This window comes from Denticeps clupeoides, chromosome 9, assembly GCF_900700375.1.
Source record: "Denticeps clupeoides chromosome 9, fDenClu1.1, whole genome shotgun sequence".
NCBI classification, from domain to species: domain Eukaryota; kingdom Metazoa; phylum Chordata; class Actinopteri; order Clupeiformes; family Denticipitidae; genus Denticeps; species Denticeps clupeoides.
The window spans coordinates 7,392,269-7,419,843 of NC_041715.1; the positions used below are offsets into that span (position 1 = coordinate 7,392,269).

Here is a 27,575-nt window from a genome sequence, read left to right on the forward strand (position 1 = left end):
TCTCGCCGGCGGCGTCGGATTATCACTTTTTTTTATTATTATTATTATTTTGCGTGTCCGGGGGGAGCCGGCGGGCCTGTGGCGATGCCCTCCCGAGGCGATCGTCCCCTCGAAACCACGTGTTTACGTAACGGGACCCCCCCCCCCCTCCCCCCCATTCTGTCCCCGACGCCGAGATCCGGGTTCGATCGCCGTTTTTCTGGCGGCGCGATACTTTTTTTTTTTTTCTTTCTTTTTCTCCACCCCGCCCCCCCCCACCCCCCCTCCTCCCGTGATGCACCATCGTACGCGGGGCCGATCTGAGCAGAAATACGCGCCGCAGGCACCGGGACGCGCACGTCTTCCGAGGAAACAATAAAAAGCCCGCCGGTCCACCGAGCGCTGCTTCCAGGGGGGGGAGAGATGACAACCGGGCTGGCTGGGAATTGACCTCGGCACACCAGACAAAAAAAGAAGAAGAGGAAGAAGAAGAAGAAGAAAAAAGCCCACAGCCGCTTTTCCCGACGAAGCGTCCAGCGAAGTGACCGTTCTTCATCTCCTCCTCCTCCTCCTCCTTCTTCCTCTTCGGGGCTCACCGTTGCGGTCCTCGCATAGGATGATGCATCCTCTCCTGGCTTTCGATGCCGTGCAGATCCACCCTTCTTCTCCCCCCCGAGTGCTGAACTAACAGGCGATGGTTCTGCTGGGCTCGGAACACCTCCTGCGCTCCCGGTAGTTCGGTTCCGTGCACGAACCGACCGCGCGTCCTCCCGTTCTCGTTTTTTTTCCCTTCTCTTCACTATTGTGCAAAAAAAAATTGTTGAATTAAAAAAAAAATCAGAGTCTTATTTTTTTTTTCTTATTATCACTGACTACTTGAGGCGAGGAATCCTTTTCGTACTTCCCACCGGAGCAGAGATATTTGATGCGTCCACGAACACGCAGGAGACTTGGATAAACAAGCAAATATTATATATATATATATATATATATATATATATATATATATACATATATATATATTTTTTTTCTATTCTATGATACTATTGGTCGCCCGGTCCCGGAGAGCCGATCCATTGGTGTTATTATGCAACCGCAAGGACCTCTTCTGGATCAGGGTGTCTAAGCTGCTGGATTGCTCTTCGCCCAAATCAATGTGGTTTCTTTGGAACATTTTCAGCAAAGGAACGCATATGCTGCAGTGTCTTTGTGGCAAGAGTCTTAAGAAAAACAAGAACCCAAGTGGTAAGCTTCTCCCTCGATTCTCCCTCTTCGGTGCTTTTTGCCGGTGACTTGGCTGTTTTTTTTTCGCATTTTGTGTGTGTGTGTGTGTGTGTGTGTGTGGTCAGATCGGCATATAGCGGAGTGCGGAGGAATAACTTAAACCGCCAGCGCAGAAGAGGGGGGGGGGGTACCCAAAAATGAAAAGGAAGACCCCCCCCCCACCCCAACACACACCCCGTCATGCTCTCCAACTTTTAGACTTCATTGTTCTGTATGCTGTTGCTCTCTCTCTCTCTCTCTCTCTCTCTCTCTCTCTCCCCCTGGTAAAACCGGGGGGTTGGGTGGTTTTTGGGGTACCCGCCGCCGCCGCAACCCGCGAACTACACGCCCTCGCCCCCACATCTCGGCGTATTGCAGGGCCGCACCGTCCTGCTGCCGCAGCTCCAGGGGAGCCGAGCCGGACCGACCGAAGTTGGTCCGTCGGTCGCCGGCACTGCGGCGCGGTAGATCGCGCCGAACGAGCCTCGCCGACGTGACGCGATCGGACGGGCAGGGACGCGCATGTCCAGACTGGCGGCCGTGCGACGGTCCGTCCCGCAGCCGGGACGCTGGGGACCGAGCTGACCGGCTTTCGGCGTGTCCCGATCCGGAAAGTTAACATTTCTTTTAAATTCTACACTGCAGCATGGACGACGGGACACCAGAAGGCTGTGAAGTTGCTGCAAAATAAGGGATGCAGCAAAAATAGTTGAATGAAAGTCGAAAGTGATTGTGAAACACTGCAGCACAGCACACGGTTCACACAGTTAAATGTGTCCTCTGCATTTAACCCATCGCCCTTGGTGAGCAGCCATGACAGGCGCCCGGGGAGCAGTGTGTGGGGACGGTGCTGTGCTCAGTGGCACCTCAGCGGCACCTTGGCGGTTCGGGATTCGAACCGGCGACCTTCTGATTACGGGGTTCCTGATTATTATGGCCGTAGCGGCACTGTACTAATGAAGTCCGAGGAGTGGCGCTTCCGAGGCCTCCTGGACACGGCCACAACACAGGGCCGTTACGCCTTATCCGATGCTCTCTCTCTCTCACCGCTTCCCCTGACCCGACCCCGCCGTACAGTAGACAAGACAGCGGAGTTTGCGGGCGGCCGAGTGCGGTTTGCGCCGAGGTGCCTTCTGTTCCACCAGATGGCACTTGCAGATAGCCTTGTGTTTGCCTGGCGGAGGCTGAAGTCTTGCTCTTGGCAGGCTCTGACGAGTGCCACTCTCGAGAAGACGCCGGGTAAACACCGGCCTGTGCTTTTTCTCTTTTAGATCCTGCTGCTGGGAAGGTCAACCGTGTCTGGGTGAACGGTGACATTCGCTCTAGAACTTTGGCCCCATTAAAAACAAGTGCAACACATTGATGTAAATGTTTACAGTACAGGCCAAAAGTTCAGACACCTTCTCATTCAATGTGTTTTCTTTATTTTCATGACCATTTACGTTGGTAGATTCTCACTGAAGGCATCAAAACTATGAATGAACACATGTGGAGTTATGTACTTAACAAAAAAAGGTGAAATAACAGAAAACATGTTTTATATTCTAGTTTCTTTGCTCTGATTTCTGCTTTACACACTCTTGGCATTCTCTCGATGAGCTTCAAGAGGTCGTCACCTGAAATGGTTCTCCAACAGTCTTGAAGGAGTTCCCAGAGGTGTTTAGCACTTGTTGGGGTCCAGCTCACCCCAAACCATCTGGACTGGGTTCAGGTCCGGTGACTGTGGAGGCCAGGTCTCCAATTTTTGTTAAGTACATAACTCCACATGTGTTCATTCATAGTTTTGATGCCTTCAGTGAGAATCTACCAACGTAAATGGTCATGAAAATACAGAAAACACATTGAATGAGAAGGTCTGTCCAAACTTTTGGCCTGTTCCGTATAATTTTTATTTATTTAAAAGAATCAAATTCAAAGTAATTTCTTTCTACAATGTTTGCCACAAAAGATGCAGGATTGGATTGAACCCCGCTGGAAGTCCCAGTGCCACTAAACTTTCATAAAATAGTCGCAGTTGCATAAACCTCCCCCTGCCCCACTGTTTATATTATCCCGGCTTGTCATTTCTGCCCTTTGAAGCACAAAGAGCCCTTCGGTGTTGTCATCGTCCTCTGTGTGCTATGTGCAGTGGCAGGCGTGCCTGGTTCCTGTCCACATCACAGCCCATGAGCCGGCAGCTGGGCCGGGAGGCCTCGCTCCCTTCCTCCTCAGTTCGGCACAGTTTTATACTGGATTTCGGGCAAAGGGGTGTCCATTATTGTGTAAAGTGAAGTGAGTGTCACATGTGATACAGAGCAGCACAGCACACGGTGCACACAGTGCACACAATGTCCTCTGCATTTAACCCATCACCCTGAGTGAGCAGTGGGCAGCCATGACAGGCGCCCGGGGAGCAGTGTGTGGGGACGGTGCTTTGCTCACTGGCACCTCAGTGGCACCTTGGCGGATCGGGATTCGAACCGGCAACCTTCTGATTACGGGGGTGCTTCCTTAACCGCTAGGCCACCACTGTCCTTCCTTTTTGAGAGGAAGCTCAAAACTTGCGGCGAGTGTTCCACATGCTATGTTCCTACTGAAAGTGGCTTTTACCCTCTGCCCACTCGGCCGCATTCCCACGGTCCCGTTCTCCAGCTGCGACTACTCTGCCAGACCAGCGTGTCTGCGCATGCATCTTCCTGCAGCAACCTTGACATTGGCCGATGGAGCAGAGTCTGGGGTTGGAAAATCGCAGTCGTTGCGGTTTATAAAATCACATTTATTCAAATTGCCATTTTGATTCGATTCCGGTGCATCGCTCAGCCCAACTCCAAACCGTGCTCCCAGTGGACATTTTCAGAACAGAAGATATGCACCTCGAGCAAGGCTGCAAAGTTATTACGCCAGTCTGGATTTTGGACTCCACTGCGCCTCAGTGATGATCAGCAGCTTTCTTTGGACCGCCTCGGGCCCGTGCCTGTTGCTTTATTGCTCTGCCCTCGTTTTCTGGCCGGAGCGCTGTGAGAAAGGCTCACCGAGGTCTCTGCGAGCACGTAATAAATTCAATTGGGTGATTACGCGGAAGGCTGAAATGAACCTCGGCAAACACTGGCATCCCTGGCGATGGGGTCCGATGTCGCAGATATTTCAGTTACTTTTCTGTCATCGTCACCCCTGTAAAGAGGAAAAGAACTCCCCAGAGCAATAAAATGGAAGATTTACAGCATCTTCAGTGCAAGCGTATTTTTGCTTTCTTTGTTCGTTTAAGATTCATGTGCTCTGTTGCCATTTCATTTACTAAATGTGCTGCGATGCATGTTAACCGGCCGAAAAACTGGGGTAAACGAAAACATTAGTGTTCGAATGTGCTGTCGAGCCGAAACATGATGCTGAACAAATACAGGAAGAGTGTTAACACCGGCACAAATAAGACTTCCGCAAAGGGTGTCACACAATGCAGGATGTTGGGGACGATTGTCATCAGATAATTGATGGAACCCAGAACAAGTGGTATTATGAGCTGAGTGTTGCCAGATTTGGCAGATATGACATTTTGGGGAAAAAAATCTAGTCAAGAACAGGAATTGAGGAACCCAGTTTTTGTTCATGTATCTAGCATCAGTTACATGCTTATCAGATCAGTTTGGCAGATTTGTGTGCATTTTGGTGCTGAGCAACAATCACATATCTGGCAACATTACTTGTGCCACGTTGCACGTGAAGACACACCTTTAAAGTCAGGGCTGTATGTCTCAAGCATTTATCAGAAACAATGCAAGTAAGCAGTGATTTCTAAAAACTCTAAAATAGCCCTTAATCCACCCGTTTAGCTTAATTTAGACAAATTATGCAGACAAACTAACAAAAAGAGCAGGTGAATGAAGTGAAGTGGATCTGTTGCTTTTTCTTTATTGTTTTATGCCTATGCTCTTGGTGAGGTGTGTGATACTCTGGAGTAACACTTGAGTACTGCATTCCGAACACTGGCTCTGCACACCCACAGACGTTGTGGGATTTGCTTTGTGACCAGTCAGCTGCCTGTCCTCTGAAACGCAAAGTTCTATTGTTTCTGCACCTGTTGCATCACTTATACTGATTAAGTGCAAGCACATACATTTTAGATATGAACTGCATGCTGCGGATGTTTAAAAGCAGTTTATGGGCTCTTCATAAATTTTTAATGCATGGCATATGTACAGTTGCACACACGTTTATTACTCGCTTCACTTGCTGGCCCGTTAATCTTTTGTATGCACTGCATGCACTGCCTCAGTGAAGCCACAAGGTTTGGGTCATAACCTTTGATGGCCGTCTGACAAGGTGGGACCGAAAATGTCACTGAAAGCACACCAAACTGCACATGCATCATCCACTAGCCCTACCGGACAAGTGGTAGGGTGGTAGTAGCCTAGTGGGTAACACACTCGCCTATGAACCAGATGACCCAGGTTCAAATCCCAATTTACCACCATTGTGTTTCCGAGCAAGACTCTTAACCCTGAGTGTCCCGGACTGTCCCCGTAACTACTGAGTGTAAGTCGCTCTGGATAAGGGCGTCTGATAAATGGCGTAAATGTAAATGTGAGTGTAGTAGTGCGTGGAGGTTGGCCGGCGGATAAGTACGCGATTAACAAAGAAGAATGAGGAATAATAATGAGCGTGCCCTCTCTGCCGAGTGCCATTTGTGTGTTTTCTCAGTGCTGAATGGAGGCGGCGAATACGCCGGGCCTGAAGAGGCAGCGCCGCGGTCCTGTTTTCATTGGTGCTACGGGGCCGTGGCCTCATCGCTGGAGTGTCCCCAATTGCTTTTGCATATTGCTGTGTTGAGTTGTTTTTCCTCCCTTTGTTTATATGTGTACGAGAGAGAATTTGGAATAATCGTAACATTCAGTGTTTCTCTTTTCAGTCTTTTACTGAAACTACCTGTATTTATTTGCAATGAACATGTCAGATCTAATTTAAGATATAGACAAATACAGCAAAGCTGCAGTTGCAGCTATGGAATTAAAAAGGTGCAATAAATAATTAAATGCTTGTGGGGCAAGACATTACATACATGACATGCAAAATTGCTCAGGAACTTTGTGCTGAGTGCAGACACATTTACGTGAGTAAAACATTATGCACAAGACCCTTATTTGCGATGTAGACCTTAGGAAAGCGGAGACCAGTGAATTAATATAATTCTTCAAGTGCGGGGCACACATTCCTGGATCCATGTGGGAGTGAACTAATTAAACGGGAGTATAGAAATGGCTTTAAGGAGACTAACGGTGTAAATGGTCTCAATCAAAGTGGGCCTGTTTGGTTCCGAAGCTTGCATTATTGAAAATGCCGTTTTTTTTTTTTTTTGTTTTTTTTTTACAGATTGGAACTATCAGACCTAGGATTAGGCCTACACGTGCCTACCCAAACACACATGCCAGGGGTGTGGTCCTGCTGCTGCAACCTGATGCGTGTGGTTTGACTTATAAGGGCTAATTGATTTCATCCTTTATTTACTGATCGCGCCCTTGAAAAATCCCCACCCTCTGGCACTGACAAGTGCGCTGGTGTCACAGGGGAATGGAATTCATGGCCTGTCTCAAGATTCTCTCCTCGCTCCATGACAGGGAATAAACTTAACATTAAAAAGGCAGCATAATTAGTACAGAGGGTAGGGAAGGTCCGCAGCTTTCACCGCGGAAAACTTTGCGCGGAATTTGCATAAAGCTGCCATCAGGCTGACGGTGGCCGCGTTTGGTGGAGGCGGGCTCTCGGGCTGGGCCACGTTTGGCTGACTGCCTCGCAGGAAGCGGCTGGCCTTGACTCCCGCAGAGGACACCGTGGGATCGCTTGACGCTGTTCTGATCTTCAGCCCTCTGCTGCTTCCTATTCTCCCTCCTCCTCTCCTTCTTCTCGTTCAGTGCGGGAACTGGTCGATGGAAGGAGGCTCAGGTGGAGTGTAGTTCTCGCGTTTTTGTCGGAGCATGCGCGTGTTTTCTGCGAATGGAAATGTGCCGTGGCGACAGCAGCGCGGCCGCTCAGGGGCTGTTCAGGACCCTCTGGGCAAGTCTCCGCAGTGCTCGCCTTGTTGCTCCGCATGAAGATATTAGCAGAGCAAAATGCGTGTGCTGTTAATCATAAGCCCATCATTTCAAAAAGATGCACTACTTACTTAGTGTCTTTAATTGCCTGTAGGATACACGTGGTTATATTTAATCCCCATACTTGTTCTCTTGAATTTAGCCTCTGCATTCACCACTCAGTGCCTTACTGAGAACGTTCGGGACATCGTGGGACGGAGTGCTGTGCCACATGCTGACCATGTTCTTTATACACATATTTCATTTTCTTTCATCGGGGGACACGTTTAGAAGCTAAAGGGGAACAAAAATCCCAGTTGAGCCGTCACAATCAGCTATTAGCTGAGGTTAATTGTGATGTAAATAATTACGATTAATGGTTAAAAATGCCATTTTGCTCATTTTAGCATTATTTTAAAGTATGCATAATCATAGTTTAATAATACACATACATCTTATGAAGAAGGCCTATTTTTTTGCTTTGGGCCAATGAATACATGAATAAAAAAAATGTATATTTAAATTAAACTTCTGCTGGTGTATTACCTTGTCATGTTAGTCTCATGTATGCTCCGTCTTGCCATAAAAAAAAACTAATTTCTGACATACAGTGTATATGAGTTGCTGTCAGTGAGGTTGGATATCTTGAATAATCGCAGTCTGCTGAAGTAAATGCGACAGGCCTAGATCCCAATATCCATTTCAGTGGTGCAGTATTAACCAGGGCTGTCACTGTCAGTTGAATTTGTATTACTGCTTTCACCGAGGCCTGCACACAGACTGCATTTAAGAAATGATGATGTAAGAAATGAGACCACAATAAATCATTTTGAAACTTTTTTCCACCTTTTATGTGACCTATGACCCGTACAATTTAGCTGAGAACATATACAGCAAAAAGCAGCAGGCACACCCAAAACTAATACTTTGATGAAGCCTCTGTAACATTTCCCCTACAAAAAAACTGCATGGCTCTGAAAATACCATGGTAGCGGCTTATTCTACAGGCTGTGTCAGTGGCAGTGACAGAAGTTGTCTGAAAATCTGTGGCCGGTCCCAAGTGTGCATAGATGTTTGAGTTGTCCAAAATGTTCCATGATGCACATGTACTTTTGCCATCTGCTGTGCTGAACGCATCGCCAGCAATTTTTCTGTTTAAACCAGTATCTCCCGATTCCTTCTACTTCTTTGCGAAAGAGATATAAGTCTAAGATTTAATTGACTGTGTCTGAGGTACTAACATGGGTCCTGTTGTCTTTGGGTCAGCCAGTTACGAGTTTGTGAATTTCAGATCACCACTACCTCACGCTGCACTTTATTTTCACAAAAGCTTTTGACACTTGACCCCTGTGTTTAATAGAAATGAAATATTATATAGACAGTACATGCCAGCAAAGTGCAGCATATCATTTAAATGAACACTGGGGTATATACACACGGGTGGTAGTAGCCTAGTGGGAAACACACTCACCTATGAACCAGAAGACCTAGGTTCAAATCCCGCTTACTACCATTGTGTCCCTGAGCAAGACGCTTAACCCTAATTGTCTCCAGGGGGGGGACTGTCCCTGTAACTACTGATTGTAAATTTCTCTGGATAAGGGCGTCTGATAAATGCCGTAAATGTAAAAATACACACCATTCAGACTTGGCAACAATAATCACATGTCACCGTTTCACCAATTAAATGTAGCCATGTAGTCACATGACCACACTCAAACCATGGCGGCATAGCAGTACGTACCCATTGCAGACACGGAATGAAAAATGGCAAAGGTTACAGAAAGAAAACAGAATCCCATTTTTTTTATATAGCATTTGTTAACATTTTATTACATGGTGCCATAAACTAAGTAGTCCTCTATACAGAGCACGGAATTAGCGTTATCACTTAGGTGTTTTATTTAATAAATCAATACTAACAGACATAATTATCATGTATAAGATAGTTTCTACACTAATATTTAGTCCATGAATTGCTACACATTTAATTTATCATTAGGAAATACCAGAATGAGCACATCTATATTCTTTCTACCTAAATACATTGTTTCTAAAAAAAATTATGAGATATTACAATCCTACAGTCGCTCAGCACTTGAGTAGACTTATCCTTATTGCCCCTCCAGGTCTTGGCGTGTCAGAGCATGGACAGGACGGGGTCCGGGGGTGAATAATTATTAATTACGCCTACGATTTGGGCGGGGTTACATAAGTGGCTCACTTCCTTCTCTAGGGGGGAAAGACACTCTCGTCTTGGTTGGTGCGGACGCCTGATTTTCTCCCCCTCACTCCTCCACTTACTTTGTCCTCCCCTCTTCTCCCACTTGTTCATTTCTTTCGTCTTGTGTAGCTCCCTGTACCTCCCTGTTATGGCGTGGAACGAGCCCGTCGTAACACTAACACTTTTGTACTCTAACTTGAGCAATTTTTTGGAAGTCAAATTTTTTATTGTACTTGAACAATATTATTAATGCTACTCGTAGTTGAGTACAGTTTTTAGTTACTCAAACCACCTCTGAGCCTTTCTTATGAAAGCAGAAAGCGCCTACATTGTCTGTTTCAAAATGCTAAGGAGTTTTAAGTGTAGTTTGTTATATGAAAATATGTGCAACAACTGATGTTAACACAAAGTAGAAGAAATATCAAAATTATGTCACACCTGTAAACAAAGTGGTGACCATGCAGGATTGAGGTTGCAAACTTTGGTGGCCTAGCGGTTAAGGAAGCGGCCCTGTAATCAGAAGGTTGCCAGTTCGAATCCCGATCTGCCAAGGTGCCACTGAGGTGCCACTGAGCAAAGCACCGTCCCCACACACTGCTCCCCGGGCGCCTGTCATGGCTGCCCACTGCTCACCAAGGGTGATGGGTTAAATGCAGAGGACAAATTTCACTGTGTGACAATCACTTCACTTTATTTATTATTATACTTTATTATTAATCCAACTTCCAGGCCTTGACTTCAGATGTTTCCGCTAAAGAAGCCTGATACAGACCATTTATCTTGTGTTCTGTGGCTTCTTTGCATCTTCTACCAGTCGCCTAGCATTAGCATTGTCTAGCTAAAACCATTCGGATTAATGCACCACAACAAGTGTGCTGTGCTATGCAGAGCAGTTTATTACACATGCAGTTGGAAGAGCCGATGTTTAAAGATGTGTCATTGATCATTGATCATGGATGCGCTTCGCTAACTTAACAAAATGAGAGCATGGATAAATAACCGGAAGCCTCAGAGATGGCCGTATGCTAATGTTGTTTGGGTGGGCATATATGCAATGTATGTGTACGATATTTTGTGTTTGTGCATTTTTTTGAACACGGCCAGCCATTGAGCAAACAGTAATGCACTGGCGTGCCGGCGAGCGGCGGATGCACCCGTGGGTCGGCGCGCCTGCATTTAACCCTCGCCGGCTGCGCTCTGTGGCACGAGCCGCTCACACCCAGCATCAAATGGCTCCCGAGCACCGGCCGCTACCTTTCATCTGTCCGCCTCCTCCTCCTCCTCCTCCTCCTCTTCTCTCCTCGGCAATCGCTGCTCTCACACATGGCCCCAAGGCAACGAACGGCGAGCCGTTCCAAAAGACAGGCCTCTCCTTCGACGCGGCCGCCGCGCTGCCTCGTTCGGCCGGTGTGTTTGTTCCTTGACTTTCCTTTGTGTGCTTCGGCATGAGCCAATGATGCATTTGGGCGGTTGTGTACGTACCGTTATGACATGTTGTGGACACGTTACGTAACACCAGGCGCTTGTGCTGAGGCTGCAGTTAACGCATTGGCGCTTCTCTATCGCAAAAAAAGCTATTCAGAATTGCCACGCTTGTATTTATTTTTATATCATTTTAATATGGAGAATTTCTTCCCATTTTAGCTTGGGGGGCCTGGAAAGGGGGCGCACGCGATTCCCTTTCGCTGTCACTCCCAGCGGTGGAGTGCTGGGGGCCAATCCGCCGCGCTGCCCTTCAGCCGCTCATTAAGCTCTGGCCCGCACCGTTGTTTTCAGTCATGTCCCTGGCGGTTCACTGAGTTAGCAGCCGCTTTAATTCGCAAAAAAAACCCCGCCTGGTCATGTTCAGCGCACTTCCGCTTTCATGGACAGGCCCTGATGTGGGGGCCCAGGGTCCATGGTGTGCTATGGTGGTAGATGATGTAATACACAAAACGTAGAACCAGACGGGGAAGTGTAGCGGAGGCACCAAGCTCATCGACGGTACGAGATGGGAATTGATTTGGGTTTGCTATAGAAACCATTATCGATCCCTTGTATCAGCACGGCTCTTTATCAATTTCACTACCAGTGTTCTGGGAGCACAGGCCTTCAGCTGTCTGGCCACCATATTTGGTTATTAATATCTTTACCACTGCGGAGAAGGTGCTAATGTGAAACATGCAAAAAATATTTTTGAATTTTGAGCATGTGAGGGACACTGTGAGGGATGATGTGGACGGACTGTGAAGTTCTTGATGAGTATTTGGGGTGACAGTGAGATGCAAACAGCGGACTCTCTCATAACCGATGTGGCTTTTAGTGTTTTCGCATCCCCTTCACCTGATTTACGTCTCATTCTTTAAATGTGCTGCTTCACACACATGTAACGACGTACACTATAAATGTTCTTCTGCACATCACCTCAGAGCCGTGACCAGTTCACCCCAGAATCTGATATTATCTACAACTGAACAACTGAACGAATGGCCTAAAGTAAAAAAAAAAATTATTTTTTGTCTTGCAGGGTGAACGTAGCCACAGTTCACCCCATTGTGCATGTGTTGCGTCCTGATGCGTCCCCTCCTTCGCTGTAAGTGTACTGAGGCACCGTGTGTGGTACGCTGTGTAAATTTTTTGGTGCAGTGCAGCAGGCTGTATAATAACACGCTGCCTCTCCCTCCCCTCTTTCTCTCTCTCTCTCTCTCTCTCTCTCTCTCTCTCTCTCCATCTCCAAGTGTGTGTTTGTTGTTTGGGGAGTAGTGGAACAATTCCAGACAGTTTTGTATACGGAGAAAAAAAAAAATCGCATCGGTCCCGGAGTTTTCCGATTCATCCATCATTGTTGGCAACTCCTGCTCTTTGCGGCTTTCCTTTGTTTCCCCGCCACTCAGATAGCTTCGTCAACGTTCCGGCTGACCTTTTTGTTAAGTTCTTATTTCTCCCTATTGTTTTGCCAAGATGCTCCTCCCACCCCGCCACTTTCTATGAGTACGCGCTCCTCCGTGCCTTCTGAACTCGCCGTCTTACTTCCGCCTTCTTTTTATTGATAGCGACAGTGCAGCGCAAACACGGGCCTGGCAGAGCTAATTGTGGCCTTACGCCTAATGACTGTTATTCCTCGCTTTGTGTTGCTGCTTGCCGCCTGCCCCCAGACTAATTGCATGCATTTTGCCTCCTGCGTGCCTGAGTGGAGGGTGGAAGGTGCCACAGCCCCGCGTTGAGGAGGGCAAAATGAGGCCACACACTGCTCCCCGGGCGCCTGTCATGGCTGCCCACTGCTCACTCAGGGTGATGGGTTAAATGCAGAGGACAAATTTCACTGTGTGCACTGTGTGCTGCGCTGCTGTGTATCACGTGTGACAATCACTTCACTTTCTTTCAAACTTTCAATCAGTAGTTACAGGGACAGTCCCCCTGGAGCAACGTAGGGTTAAGTGTCTTGCTCAGGGACACAATGGTTCTAAGTGAGATTTGAACCTGGGTCTTCTGGTTCTTAGGCGAGTGTGTTACCCACTAGGCTACTACCACACTCACTTTTCCAATTTTAAACTTGCCGTCATCTATGGAGAAGAGGCTGTCAGTCACGAATCCGGACCACTTGCCCGATCAAACTCTGCAAACTCTGCGCAGTTCAGCAAACTCTTGGTCATGCAAACAAGTCAGCTGAGTCAAAACATGACGGTTCACATGGTTCCAGGTCACAATGCAAGTGGCCACAACTTTTTTCGTATTCCAGGTCTCCCCAATGTTTATCTATAAGTTTTTCAAATGCACAGCACTTTTATTTTTTAAATTGAAGAATGCATAATTTAGCAAAATAGTTAAATGCACATATTATTTACATGTAAATGGTTTACAAAAAGCAAACAGTAAATGCACAAGCACTTTGTTGAACAGTGGTTAGATGTGCTTTTTCATATTGTATTTGCTCTTTTTTCCCCACATCCACTCCATTATCACAGTTTTTAGGTGAGTAAATAATAATTGTAACTGAAATAATAATTGTAATTAAAGAAGAATTAAAAAGGAAAAAGGACTTAGGAAGAGATACAACGAATTTCATAGGGCTCTACACATCACACGTCTATGTTATGCCTGACCAATCAGAGCAGGGCAGTATGGACTAGCTTCTGCCCTATTATGATGATATAGGGTTCGTGATGTTTGAATAATTATGCATAAGAGTCACGGCTGTCAAAGTGAATGTCTTAATTGCATTAATCAATGCTATTCTAGTTTCTTGCTCGCAACAACCCACAGAATTGACATTAAAGGATTTGATTGGTTGTCACAAACCCATAATTCATTTTTGCGGTGCATGGCATCACTCTGTTCAAAGTGAAATGTGAAGCGTGTATGTGAGAGCCTGAGCCCCTTTCCCACACCTGTAGTTTTAAATGTTATACCAAGATTTGGTCTTAAGAGTTCATTGTGGCTAATCAGAATGTTCATTGAATTGGTTAGTTGAATTTGTTTAATCAATGGACAGCCCTAATATTGATATCACCAACATGACTATATATAAGTACAGTTCTAGGCTCTGATGCAATATATTTTGTTTCATAATGATATTATTCATAATAAAACCGAAAAGAATGATCAGTATTCACAATATGTACTGCTGGATAACCGTGCTCAGTGAAGCCAGATTCTGGGCCAGTATGGTTGTTTCAGCACTGAACTATGTGTCCATGTGACGTGGCCATATCTCAGGCCCTAGACATTTTCTGGAGGTCACAATCTGGTCCCCCATAGGCGATAAGTACGAGTGAGTGGAGTACTCTCTGGGGGGGGGGGTTTGAGAGGGTGCTGGAATGTTTAATAGGCAGCGAAGCGGGGTGCTGGAGGTTGCCATCAATGGAGCATTCAGGCTTCGCGAAGATCATGGAGAAGCGCATACGGACTGCACTTAAACCTGCTCAGCAGGGTGAGTTCAGATTCTGAGGCGATAATAACATGCTGCGACTCACCTTCTCATGCAGAGTAACCAGAGAGACTCGAGCATCGCAACTAATTAACACGACTTGTCACCCTTTAAGCACTTCAGCGCCGTTTAATCGCGTCACTAAACGATCCTCAGCATTGCTTTTTTTTATACCCTGCTGTACATAAAGCTACCACGCTATTACACTCCATTACACATTTCCAAAGATATTAATTACCGAGGTAGTCTTTTAATCATCTGTGCCCTTTTTTTTTTTTTTTACGACAAAATGCCTTGAGAAATGAATAAGATGCATAAAAAATTATTCAGCATTTCACAGTAAGAGCACTTCACCAGTCTGCTACTGTTGAAATCACATTAAAACGCACGCATTCATGGTCCAGTTACTAAAAAAAAACCTAACAAAATCTGAGACTAAATGCACCCTCTTAATGCGTTAGAAAGAAGGAATGAGCAAAATATGCTTTTTAAGATTCTGATCTAATTGCAGTTTTAGAAACTACCTAAATGTGATATTACAATGATCGTAGAGTGCTGAATGGGGAAAAAAAAAAAAAATATATATATATGCAAGTTCTGCTTGAAGTCTTATATTTCTTGTCTGCAGATGGTAGTCAAGTAAGAATTTCAGTGTGCTTGGTACATTGTGCTCTGTACATATGACAATAAACTACTTGTCTTGACTTGACTTGAATAAAAATGAAAGAGTTTTTCACCCACTGCCCCCACCCATATGCAGCGCCGATGACAGGCAGGCATCAGTCACCGCGTCGGTGTGGGCAGGAATAAGTGCCCCGCCGAGGCAGGCTGGTAAAACTAATGACTGCATTGCAGATGATGAGATTTGAAGGTCATGCCTTGTAACGTGTTTTCGCGAGGTATCTGTTTGTCATAGCCGTGGGAGTGAGAACAATTTCATTATGCACACACCGCATACCCCAACAACCCCCGCCCCTCCTTGTGTCTCGGGTGAAAAATGGAGCGGTGGAGGAGCAACAATTAAGAACACTGGTGATTGGAGGGCTGGTCCAGGTGCTGCAGGATGCTCCCACTGCCAACTCTCTTTTCCGCCAGCTTTTTTTGCACCATGTGAGTCAGTCAGGTGCGCGTTGGAGGTGGCGCTGCCACCGAGGTCCAGCTGCTGTTCCCTCTGTCCGCCAACTCTGCCTTCACGGACGGGCCTTCATTATATGCCCCGCAGGACAGGCTGCTGGGAACCGACTTGGTACATGCACCCGGCACTTAACCCACACAACACTCTGGGTACAAGAAACTATACACACATACACACACACTAGTGGCTTTTCATTGGCCTTTCATGCAACTCAAAGTACAAAAAAAGTGCACATTTACATTTGAATTATTTGGCAGATGCTCTTATCCAGAGCGACTTACAACATGCTTTCAAGTTACCATCGATGAAGTGATCAATTCTGGTTCACTAGGACCCCAACTATGAATACAATCTTTTTATTCACTTTGTTGTAGATTCTGTACATAAGTTAAACAATAAGAAGGTTACAAGTTAATCTAAATATTCTTTAAAGAGGAAGGTCTTGAGCTGCCGTGCTCAGTGACTGAGCTGTTCTGACCTCGAGGGGAAGTTCATTTCACCACCGAGGGGCCAAGACATAGAAGAGTCTAGATGAATGTTTCCCTTTTACCTTCAGAGATGGAGGGACCAGGCGAGCAGTACTGGAGGCTCGGAGTATACGAGGTGCAGTGTGAGGTGTAATAAGGGCTGTGAGGTAGGATGGTGCTACTCCATGTTTGGCTTTGTAGGCCAGCATCAGTATTTTGAACCTGATGCGTGCAGCTACAGTGGAGAGAACGTAGCAGAGGGGTGGTGTGGGAGAATTTGGGAAGGTTGAAGATCACAATTGCAATATAAAAGAATGTTCCCTTTATTGTTTGGCTACTTTAAAATAAATCAAAATTCTTTTTTTAGTTTTTTAAAATGGTGTTGTGGTACAACTTGTATCTCCTGTTAATTGAGAGGGGTGGGACCAGATAAAGATTAATAAGGGGCAGTGGTGGCCTAGCGGGACTCCTGACCGAGGGCTTGCGGATTCAAATCACTAAGGGTGATGGATTAAAATGCAGAAGACACATTTTGTTGTGTGCTTCGTGTGCTGTGTATCACAATTACAAAAACAATCTCTCAATTTGTAAAAATCTTTTTTTTTTTTTTTAATCTCAGCATTTCCAGAATCGTTCACAGCAATGGGACACGCAGATCCTTGCTACTCTGCCACCAGTTGTGCAATGCAGACTTTTATGTACTCAAGTTTACTTCTGACCTCAAAGTTTGAGGACGAATATCCCAGGGAAACAGGGGTAAGATGGTTTTAAAGGTTATATGAGTGCTAAAGTCTTTTGGAGTTTATAAAGGAGCTTGGCTTCCGCCGTTGGCTTCTGCTTCAAATGAGCTCTGGGCTCCAAATGCTGTATATAAAATAATTATGAATGCCAGGCCAGTTTATATAATGCTTGAACCATGGCCCATCACAGTTTCGACATTCTGAGCAACATCTTTACTTTGACTATACTAAGAAGATAAGATATGTAAATTCTTCCAAGTTTCCCACTTTTGTAATGACCAGTTTTATTAATATTGCTGTGAACTTTCTCAACACTGCCTATTTAAATACAGTGAACATTGTGATACAAGGACATCTCAAAGTTTTTTATGCCAATTTTTTTACGACAATAATGTAGCGCATAACAAAATAATAATGTGAAATATTGATTTTGGGCATCTGTACTGCTGCTAGTTATCTTTTTTTGGAATGTTTGAGATGTTCAGCGTGACGGTCACCTTTGTGAATGTGAATGTGCTTTGTGAGCTTTTGGGCGTATTTATTCTGGGGGTGGTGCTGGTGCACTCTGACCCTGTGCCGTGTTTGCATCAGCCTGACACCGTGCATTATAGCATCTGCCAGAAGGACACACAGCAGATAGGTGACTTGCCTCCACACACCTCCTCGCCGTGTCTTTTGCCGGCATGTGTGAATGGCTTCATAATAACGTCCGTCTATATATAGTCGACTCTTTCAAAGCCGGCATGGCAACAGGAACGTACGGCGTTGACGGGCGAAGACGAACTTCGCTGCTGCCTTTTGAATCTCTTTGAATGGAGCGATCCTGACTCACACCTACTTTGTCTTGTTTATTTATTTAGGTGTTATGTAAAGGACGGGACATAATGGTCGTGGTGATTTCCGAGCGTGCTCAGTGAGGCGAGAGTCGACTGAAAGCTGTTCTTAGCAGAAGCTGGTGACAAAAGATCTTACCGTACACTTTTTTAACTTTATATTCCGCTCATTCCAGTGTTTCGTTTTTCACCTGAACAATGCTTTGCTTATGCTGGAATTGCACTTTTTTTTTTTTTTTTTTTTGCCAAAGTGCAATTAGCAGTAGCATTTACTGTTAATAATGCACAATAAGCATGTTTGTGATGTCTCGTGCAGCCTGTTCTGTTGACCAGGATCTGACAGGCTCTTTGCTGACACACTGTAGAAACAGGAGAAACCGCATAAACATTTACAAATTTTAATTCTGCGTGTGTGTGTGTTTTTGCATGCACACAGACACTTGTCTTCCAATAAACATAAAATTGCATAACAAACCACACACATACAGTACATTGTCCATCAAAAGTCGCTCGTTTAGGTGCACTGTAAAAAATGAACACTGGATAAACTGAATGAAAATAAGTAATCTGTCACACCTAATATTTTTGCATTGCCGTAATGTAAATAAACAGGTTTCATCAGGTTACGTCAATGCTAAAATATTAGGTGTGACAGATTAATTAAATTTTTTTAAAAGTTTTGCCAGTGTTCACTTTTTTCAGGGTGTCATTTATTCTTTTTTTATTTTGTTCTGCAGTTGCCTCAGAGGAACGTTACGAATCCTTATTGTTATTACTCCTTCTTCTCAATTGGCTTTGCCACACAGGTAAATTCATTTAGGTACCTGCACTGAAGTTACCAAATTTATATTTCTATACATTAAATGCACAAAAGCCCAATACACACTCCAAAAAATAATCAAAACCTGTGTAATCCTGTACGCTATTCAGAATAGAGCTGTAAGTCTTGTCAATCCTGTAAATCTTCATATTAAATTCCTACCACCCAACAAAAACATCAAGATGCACTCAATACTTGCCATGGGTCTCTAAACTACCAGTAAGATGACAATGTCGATCTCTGGGAGATCCTTGTAGACCTCTGGGCGCTGATTCTATTGGTCGTGTGCCAATGCGCCATGGTACGCAACTTTAACCTTGTGGCAGCTGTGGTGTGCGGTGACATAGTGTGCCGCACGTTTGGGTACCTAAAATATTCCCGGGCAGGAGACTTCCTAAGTGGAGTGGTCCCATTGTTGGTTGTCTCTCATTGTCCATGATCCGCCTGAGGTGTTTTGTGTGTTTCACTTTGCCCGTGCGGGTCACGCTATTCTATGTCTTTGGTTACGACGGATTAAATTATTTTTTGTGGAAGTCTTGACGGGGGATTAATTGCAACATTTCACGCCGCAGTTAATCGCCAAACCGGTTAATGCCCGCAACCCTAGTGCTCGTATAACCGCATGCTTATGAGGCTCAGGAAGGCTGCTGTTGGTAATATCTAGGACCGGAGGTCCTACAGTAAATAGAAGTTCTTTAATAAGACGTGGTGTTATGGCATCAGTGGGGAAACCAGAAAGATTTATGGTGGCAATGATTTCTGATAGAAGTGAAGGGGACATTGTGTTTTAACTGATGGACAGTGGTAGAGATAGGCATGGATGGATCATGAGATGTAGGTGGAATTACTTTGTTCTGAAAGAAACATAGCAGTTCCTCACAAGCCTTGGATGAAGCAAGCCAGATGGTTGATATGGGGGCATGTAGAATGGTATTTATAGTCTTAAAAAGAACCAGAGGCTTCTGTTGATTGTATTAACAATATTAGAGTATTAATAATATTGATAGTGATCGTGCCACCTTTACCTTAAAAATACACTTCTTGCAAGTTAACATGAGCAAAGATTTTCTTGTGTGCCTTGTATAAACTACCTGGTTTTGAAAAGCTATTGCAGTGTGGTTGTTAAATTGCTGGTAACACATAATGTCAAAATGTCACAAGTGTGTATTTTTCACAGCATCCGTCACGCATCAGCCATAGAATTGCACCGCAGTTTCTCACTTAGCTGTCAGCTGTTGCTTGGTCCAATGCATATTTGTTACGGTTGCAGGTGTGGAAGAGCTCGACTTGTACACACAAAGGGGGATTTATTACAAACAAGAAAAACTGAACAGGCATGGTAACACTGGACAGGACGCACACTACATGCAATGATCCGACAAAGACATGATACAAACAGTGCAGGTTTTGTATAGATAACACCCTGTGTAAACACTAGGGGAGCACAGTCCACAGTAATTTCCAGTCCGGAAAGTACCCCCAAGTTAGTCCATGAGAGTGCCAAAGCACGACTCATTCGTGGCGGACTGAGCACCAGGTCTCTGATCTGCAACTGATGGCGGCCCCGGTCATGGTCCTGAACCCCTGCTGGACGACTCTCCACCCCAAAATGACAACATTTGAGAAACGCTCCTTTCCTTTTTTTGTCCCCTGATATAAAAAGAACTGGAAACTGGTGTATCGATAATGCATCACGGTAGATGGGCTTGCATTTGTGTACCACCCCTAGCGTGCGCGTGAGTGGCCTGCGCATTAGGGAGCCCAGAGCAGCGTGCCTGCAGACATGCAAACAGGCCTGATAGGAATAATCCGGTAATCCCTCCAGCAGTGCTGCCCGTTTGTTTTGTCTCATTAGATCACTTTTTAGCTTTTTAATGCTCTTTCTCCGCAGTTAACCTCGCATTTTTTCGATTTGCGTGACTTTTGACAGCTTGTCCTCATCGCCACCTTTTTTTTTTTATTGCACTGTGCTGAATCAGATCACATAATCCTCACCTCCGTCCTGCTGCTTTTACTGACTCAGCACAGGTCAGAATATAATCGCTTTAAGAAGTATAAACAAAAAAAAAAAGAAAAAAGTGAGAGATCTAAATAAGGCACTGGGACATAATACAATTCCCGGGCTCTCTGTCTGCGGCCCTTCACGGCTGAGTCATGATCACGCCAGAGACCCTCTCCAGCAGACGCTTAACTTGGTGGTACCATCTCTCTCTCGCGCTCCCCTGATGGCATTGTGCTGGGGAGAGGGTTTTAATGCACTTCACGAGTACTTGGAGGAGACACTCCATGACTCATGTGCCCTGGCCAACCCGTTTTTTGAAAAATGAGCATAATAAAAAAAAAAAACGCAGTGCTGGATAGATGACAGAGGAGCAAGTATACACTCGTGTAGCTGTAGGAGGCTTTGGCCCCCGTCTCTTCATCATGGTCATACATTTAATGGCTGTACTGTACACGTATATTACCCCCCATAACTGTAGCCTGGGTAATAAGATTAACATTTTATTCTCACAATAGGAACAGTCAAATTGACACCCAAATTTTGTTGTATTACCACTTCGTTCAGGAAATCTGTCCTCTGAATACATTCATCATGACTGGACTTAATTAAATGTTTCATTTTAGGATGTATGCTTTTATGTTGTTTATGTGTGTACACATCATAGTTGTATAAATGAATGAATCATAATACATAGGTAATCATAATAATTGACTGTGGTTAATCGTGATCCTAATTTTAAAAAGGCAAAATTTTAGGCTTTCTTCTAGAAGATGAAACAAATGTGTGCCTTTGGAAAGAAATACTTACTTTATTTAATATAAATACGTATATAATTTGAAAATATAATATCATTTTTCGAGCATTATAAACTCGCACGCGTGTCTCCTCAGTGATGTTGTTTGTCTCGCTTGTCTTTAGGCAGTTCATATTTGTCTATATGATTAATTTGCATTAAAAACAGTAATGGATGAAGGTTTCCTAATTACTTGCATACATTTGCACATTGACAGTACTAATAATGACACTTAATCATGAATTACAGTCACCAATCTGTACAAAAGATAAGGTGGCGGTTGATAGAAGTTGCTTTGCTATGTTAAGGATGAAACAGGCTGAAGCTCTAAACAATGGTGGCATTGATATTTCACATTTACAGCCAAATAATATTTCACATGACAAAGACATAATTCAGCTTGTGGTTGAGGCCACTGAATTGTCAGCTCCTCGTCCTTCCAGTTCAGCATAGTGCAATATATAACTTCAATATATATAACTTCAATATATAACTTCAAATCAGCAACACAGACAGTTATTATTCAGCTATTTTCATTTAACATTTAACATTTGTTTGCTGTAGACTAATTCAACGAATTCTTGAGGATGGGCGTGTTTGTCATACAAACCATTGGTTCTTGCTCACGACAACATAGTGTCACGGCCATTTAGCATGACGAGTCAGGTGAACGGAGACGAGATGACGAGGAAGAAAGGTGCATTTGCGCGACATCACGAAACCGGGGTTTAATCTTGTGAAGAACAGCACAGGGGAGACAGCCGATAACACGTTGAACATGTAACATAACAAAGACCCGACGGTGAACAGACACGAACAGGGCAGCTATATACAATTAAACACATGACAAACGTGAAACTCCGGAGTAATGCCTTCCGCACCGGATCATGACACATAGCTGTTTAAATGGCAACACACAAGTGTACTGTTATAGCTTGAGCCTCTGGTAATAGTTCAAAATACATTGAAAAACTTGAAATACATTGAAATATTTATCGATAAATAGTCCTACGTTAAATATATGGCACAATGGCGGTGTCTGCTGATGGACCCTGTTAAAGGATTCACAGAACCTAACACTGAAACAGTCTGGTTGCATCAAACAACCATTTTATTTTACTTCATTTTTTATTATTTTTAAAATGTATTTCCTTGTGATGTGTTCTGACAAGTGCTGCAATATTGTCATATGTCTGAATCAAGAAATGCTGGATTCCAAACACCCGAACACAGGCCGCATGATCTCTCGCTGCTCCTGAGACACCGCAGAAGCTGATAAGCACCGACTGTGGCCAAAAGGCCGGGAGCGGGTGTGGCAGGAAACTGATACTGTCACGCCGGGCCCTGCTGCTCACGCTTCTGCCGTCAGATCCCGCTCTCAACGCTGCGCGTTGTGCTCTGAGCGAAGCGTCGTGGGCTTTTCCTCGTCTGTCTTTTCAGCCGAACTAAATTTAGCATTCAGCGAGCGAGAGAGAGAGAGTGAGTGAGCGAGAGAGACTGTGGGGGTGGGGGGTGGTGGGGGGGGTGGAGGTGTCAAATGAGACGCCCGTGACATTCTTTTCAGAAATCAAGCATTTTCAGGTGAGTTAAAACGCCGCTTGATGAAGAGACAGAGAGGTGATCCAGGCTTTGTTAAACGTTCCAGACCAGTGGACCAAAAAGTCAAATTTTGAACATGGAGGATCTTCACAGCTCAGGAGGCTAATAGCTCTGGGTGTGTGGTGTGCAGGGTAGGGGGTGGATGGTGCTGGAGTGTCAGTGACGCTCCAAGTATCCCGGCTCCGCTGTCGGTTAAATAGGCCTTTGTGCCGCATTTGCCGAGCGGCACGAAGGCTGAAATGAAAACCCGTCCATTTGTGAAATGACGGATCCTTATAAATTAGCTCTATATTCAATTTATTCAATTATTATTAACACAGCAGTCATGTGATTCGATTAAAATGTGCAGCCGTGCAGTTGTTCGGCGCTGTTCCTCCAGTTGATTCACACCCCCGAGCACTGACAGTGTACTGAAATGACAAAGGGAGAGATTAAGGACTGTAAAATTAAAAAGCTGGGATCGCTGGGGTTTTTTTTTTGTTCTGTTTGTGGAAAGAAAAACTGGACGAAGGAAATGCTGACAGCTTATATCGCTGGGTGACAATTTTAAACATGTCACGTGATTCCTCTTCCCCTCACTTGTCTCTGTTACAGTTTTGAAATATTATACCTAGCTTCAGTTGTAAGGTTAAATCATGATTAGTTCTGTACAAAAAGTGTATTAAAATCCAAACAACAAAAATGGGGAGGCAGAGTGTTTCAATTAAAGAAAAAATGCATCTCACCTTTGGTGAAGAATTAATTGTGATTATCTGTTATGGCATGACATAACTCATTCATGGCTTATACTGATTTAGTTCTTCTTCCACATATCTGCATATCTGAGAGTGCTTAGGGTCCCGTGTTGCAAGCTTCATATCATGTGACATTATGTCTAAGGACATTTGTTACTGTGAAAGAAGTGTTCTGCAGAATCAGTGCCGTTTTTGATTTAGATCCTTGTGATTGGCGCTAATTGAGATTTTAATGGTGAGGCCATTATATAAAAATATTTTTCACATGGCCCTGAAGCCCTGAACACACACAGACAAACACACATGCCATGAAAAAATTAATTTATATGGAATAAATTACATTTTAGCGTATATATCAGGGAATCTTAGTTAAAATGTCCAGAGGTAATTTTGTCTACACTGTACCTTCCTCCATCACAGATAAAGTACCGTCTGAGTAAAGTACCGTCCCCACACACTGCTCCCCGGGTGCCTGTCATGGCTGCCCACTGCTCATTAAGGGAGATGGGTTAAAAGCAGAGGACACATTTCGTTGTGTCACCATGTGCTGTGCTGCAGTGTATCACAATGACAATCACTTCACTTTCAATATATTTTTTTAAATATTTCTGTCAAGACAAGGAAGGGGAGGAACCAGGAGCAGGTGCTTAAACAAGGTGCTTAATTTGTAATGTAATGATGGACAAACAAACATATAGGGCTCCACTTGGGGCAAATGGAAGTGGAGACGGGGAAAGGTTGCTCTCACTCGGGGAACATATGCACGCTTCACCTACACATAGACACTCCGGAGTCACGCTGACTCCATGAAGACTCGTGGGCGAGGGCCGCTATGGGTCTGACCACACCGACCACACGCACAATACACCCTCAGCACCACGGAGTCACACCTTGACGGACAAATAGCCATACTAATTCCGGACCCGGAACCCTAGTGCAGGGAGTCTTATACAGGAGGGGGAATCAGGAAGGGGCGGGGTCTGCACTCAGCTGACGTTGGATGACGTTGGTTACAATTTATGGGTGATACACTCTGTGTAAATTGCTTAAAATGTCCAATTATTTTCCATTCATTTCCTCGCTTTCTCATTAATTACGACGGAAAGTTTCCAATTTTGAAAAGTCCATTGTTATGCCATGAAGGTTTCTGGAAATCTAATTGCTCTCTAGAGCAACGTACACATGGGTAGTTACAGGTGTCTTGCTCAAGGTCACAAATGTACTATGTGTACTATTGAACCTGTGACTTTGTGGTCTTCTGTTTTTTTAGATGAGTGTGTTACCCACTAGGATACTACTGCTTTTTCTAAATACAATCCAAAAAGGCCCCTCCAGTCTGAAAGTCCCTTGTATCTCGAGTAATGTTTTGAGTAACACTTTGCATTCAGCTGAGCTTGTTTGCAGATAAATCTTTCACATTAAGAAACGGGTGATGGGTGATAGGGGATCTCTTTGCGGTGAGGCTCACTTCCTCCAAAAATCCAATCTGCTGGATCAGTTTACCCTGTGGATGCTGCATCATTAACACCAGGCCTACTTCAAAAGTGAGCAGTCAGGGGAAGCTGATCCCCATTGGGGAGCAGAATACTGTGGTTTTCGGTGCCAGACCCCCTGTTGATTTGTCCAGATGACCCCTTGGTGTCCTTTAGCGTAGAGTCAGGAAAAAGTCCAGTCTTATCTTCCAGTAACTGAATACTTTGATGACTTTGACAAAGGCAGCGCAAGGAGGGGTGGGAGGGAAAGCTGTCTAACTAAATAAACTCCCTTTTGAGTGGCGCAGGGAACGGAGTTAGGATTTTCCAAAGCGCCTTCGCCGTGACGTGATATATCAATGGCAGGCTGACACGGATCTCCCGAAATCAAGGGTGCGGTAATAGAATGAGTATTGACAGCAACGCTGCATCAGTGGAAACTGGGCCGTCACGACACAGTGACATTTATCTAACCTAGGGCCCATCAGTGGGCCTTGACTTCCGTCTGCATTTTCATTTTGAATGAACACAGTGGAGTTATGTACTTAACAAAAAGTGGAGACCTGACCTCCACAGTCACCGGACCTGAACCCAATCGAGATGGTTTGGGGTGAGCTGGACCGCAGAGTGAAGGCAAAGGGGCCAACAAGTGCTAAACACCTCTGGGAACTCCTTCAAGACTGTTGGAAAACCATTTCAGGTGACGACCTCTTGAAGCTCATCGAGAGAATGCCAAGAGTGTGTAAAGCAGAAATCAGAGCAAAGAAACTAGAATATAAAACATGTTTTCAGTTATTTCACCTTTTTTTGTTAAGTACATAACTCCACATGTGTTCATTCATAGTTTTGATACCTTCAGTGAGACTCTACCAACGTAAATGGTCATGAAAATAAAGAAAACGCATTGTATAAGAAGGTGGGTCCAAACTTTTGGCCTGTACTGTATGTCACAAAGAATATCTGGAAATCAGTGTAGCCTTTGAAAAAAAATATTTTAAACAAACAAATCTAATATATACTGTATATATATGAATATATGAATACACACACATATATATATATATATATATATATATATATATATAAATATGGGTGTGTGTGTGTGTGTGTGTGTGTGTGTGTGTGCAAGTTATGTAATCAGCACTGATTCCCATGAGTTGCCTTCTCACACACAGGGAAAATTTATCACACTGCTTATAGCAAGTGGTAGTAAGCTAAATGTACAGCTACTGCACTCTTTCAAGGACCCCCATGAGATGGTCTGGCCAATCATATTACAGATGCGGCTGTGCCTTTTATTATGCCTGAACTGCATTCCGAATCAGTGTCATCAATTACACCTTTAATGGCAATGACTGTCAGGTCCCCCAGACAGGGGTCTGATCTGGTGATTCGGTGATCTTTGACCTCTTTTACTTTTTTCCACCTCCATGTATTTCATGCCATGTTAATAATTTTTCTGTTGGAAGACAGTCATGGGGCTGTGAGATGTTGAGGATCATCTGAATGGGACAGATTCATTTGTCATCAGAACAAATAGAAACTAGTCAGAAATTTGTCATTTTGAATATTAAATTTAATGCAAAGATAATATTAAACACATGGCTGCAGCTTCAGAAATTTATATTTTTATCTTTGTAGTTGAATAAAATCGAGTTTACATTTGATTTAAATTCAGTTTAAATGCATCAACATTGCAGTCCTAACAAATGTTGCACTAAATACAAGTTAAGACTCTGCTGTCAGAGTAATTTCCACTTTTTTTTAAACTCTGAAGACATAGAAATGAAGGGTCTTTGTAAAAAGGCCTGTTTGGGCAGAAAGGTATTAACAATTCATTGGTTTGTGATGTTTAAAAAATAATACTGTGAAATATTCATAATGGGGTTTTCATAGCTGGGGTGGATTTATTAATTCATGACATGCTATGTTATGGAAATCCATGGGTTGTAGGGTGGCGAAAGGCTAAGGCCGAACTTTCTGGAGTGCTCTGATGTCCTTATTCTTTGTCCCAAGTCCAGCATTGACCCCTTTGTTGGCTTCATTTAAAAAGCCCATGTAGGCAATATTTCAGTCAGGAACACAGGGTCCAGGCTCTCCTTCCTTTGTACCAGGAAGTGTGTGTGTGTGTGTGTGTGTGTATATAGTCAAAACTTGCTGTGTTACTCTATCTCTCTATACACACACTTACATACTAAGTGTTATGTTTTATTTTTTCCTAAATAATTTTTTTTTCATTTTAATTCTTCTGAAATCCATGTTTTCTGTTAGAAATGTGTTTATTGACCTAAGAAATGGAGTGGATGTGAAAACAAATTATGCAATATGACAAATCACATTTAATCACTGTTCATCAAAGTGCTTGGGCATTTACTGTTTGCTTTTGTAAACCATTTACATGTAAATAATATGTGCATTTTATGCAAAGAACTATTTCACAATATTACAATATCACAATATTACAATGTAAAATAAAAGTGCTTTGCATTTGAAATCAACATAAAAACGTATCAAATAAACAAACACTGGGAAGACCTGGAATACAACAAAAGTTGTGCCCACTTGCA

The 27,575-nt window shown here is 44.1% G+C and overlaps 1 protein-coding gene across 1 annotated transcript in view; it reads left to right on the forward strand.

The window, feature by feature from the left end:
• The first annotated feature begins 1,004 nt into the window (after positions 1-1,004).
• The window catches only part of fgf14 (fibroblast growth factor 14), a 113,162-nt gene continuing 86,591 nt past the window's right edge, over positions 1,005-27,575 (forward strand). Inside the window, exon 1 of the mRNA XM_028991889.1 lies at positions 1,005-1,224. Within this exon, the coding sequence (XP_028847722.1) occupies positions 1,017-1,224 (208 nt within the window). The 5' untranslated portion in view covers positions 1,005-1,016. The remainder of the gene's footprint in view (positions 1,225-27,575) is intronic.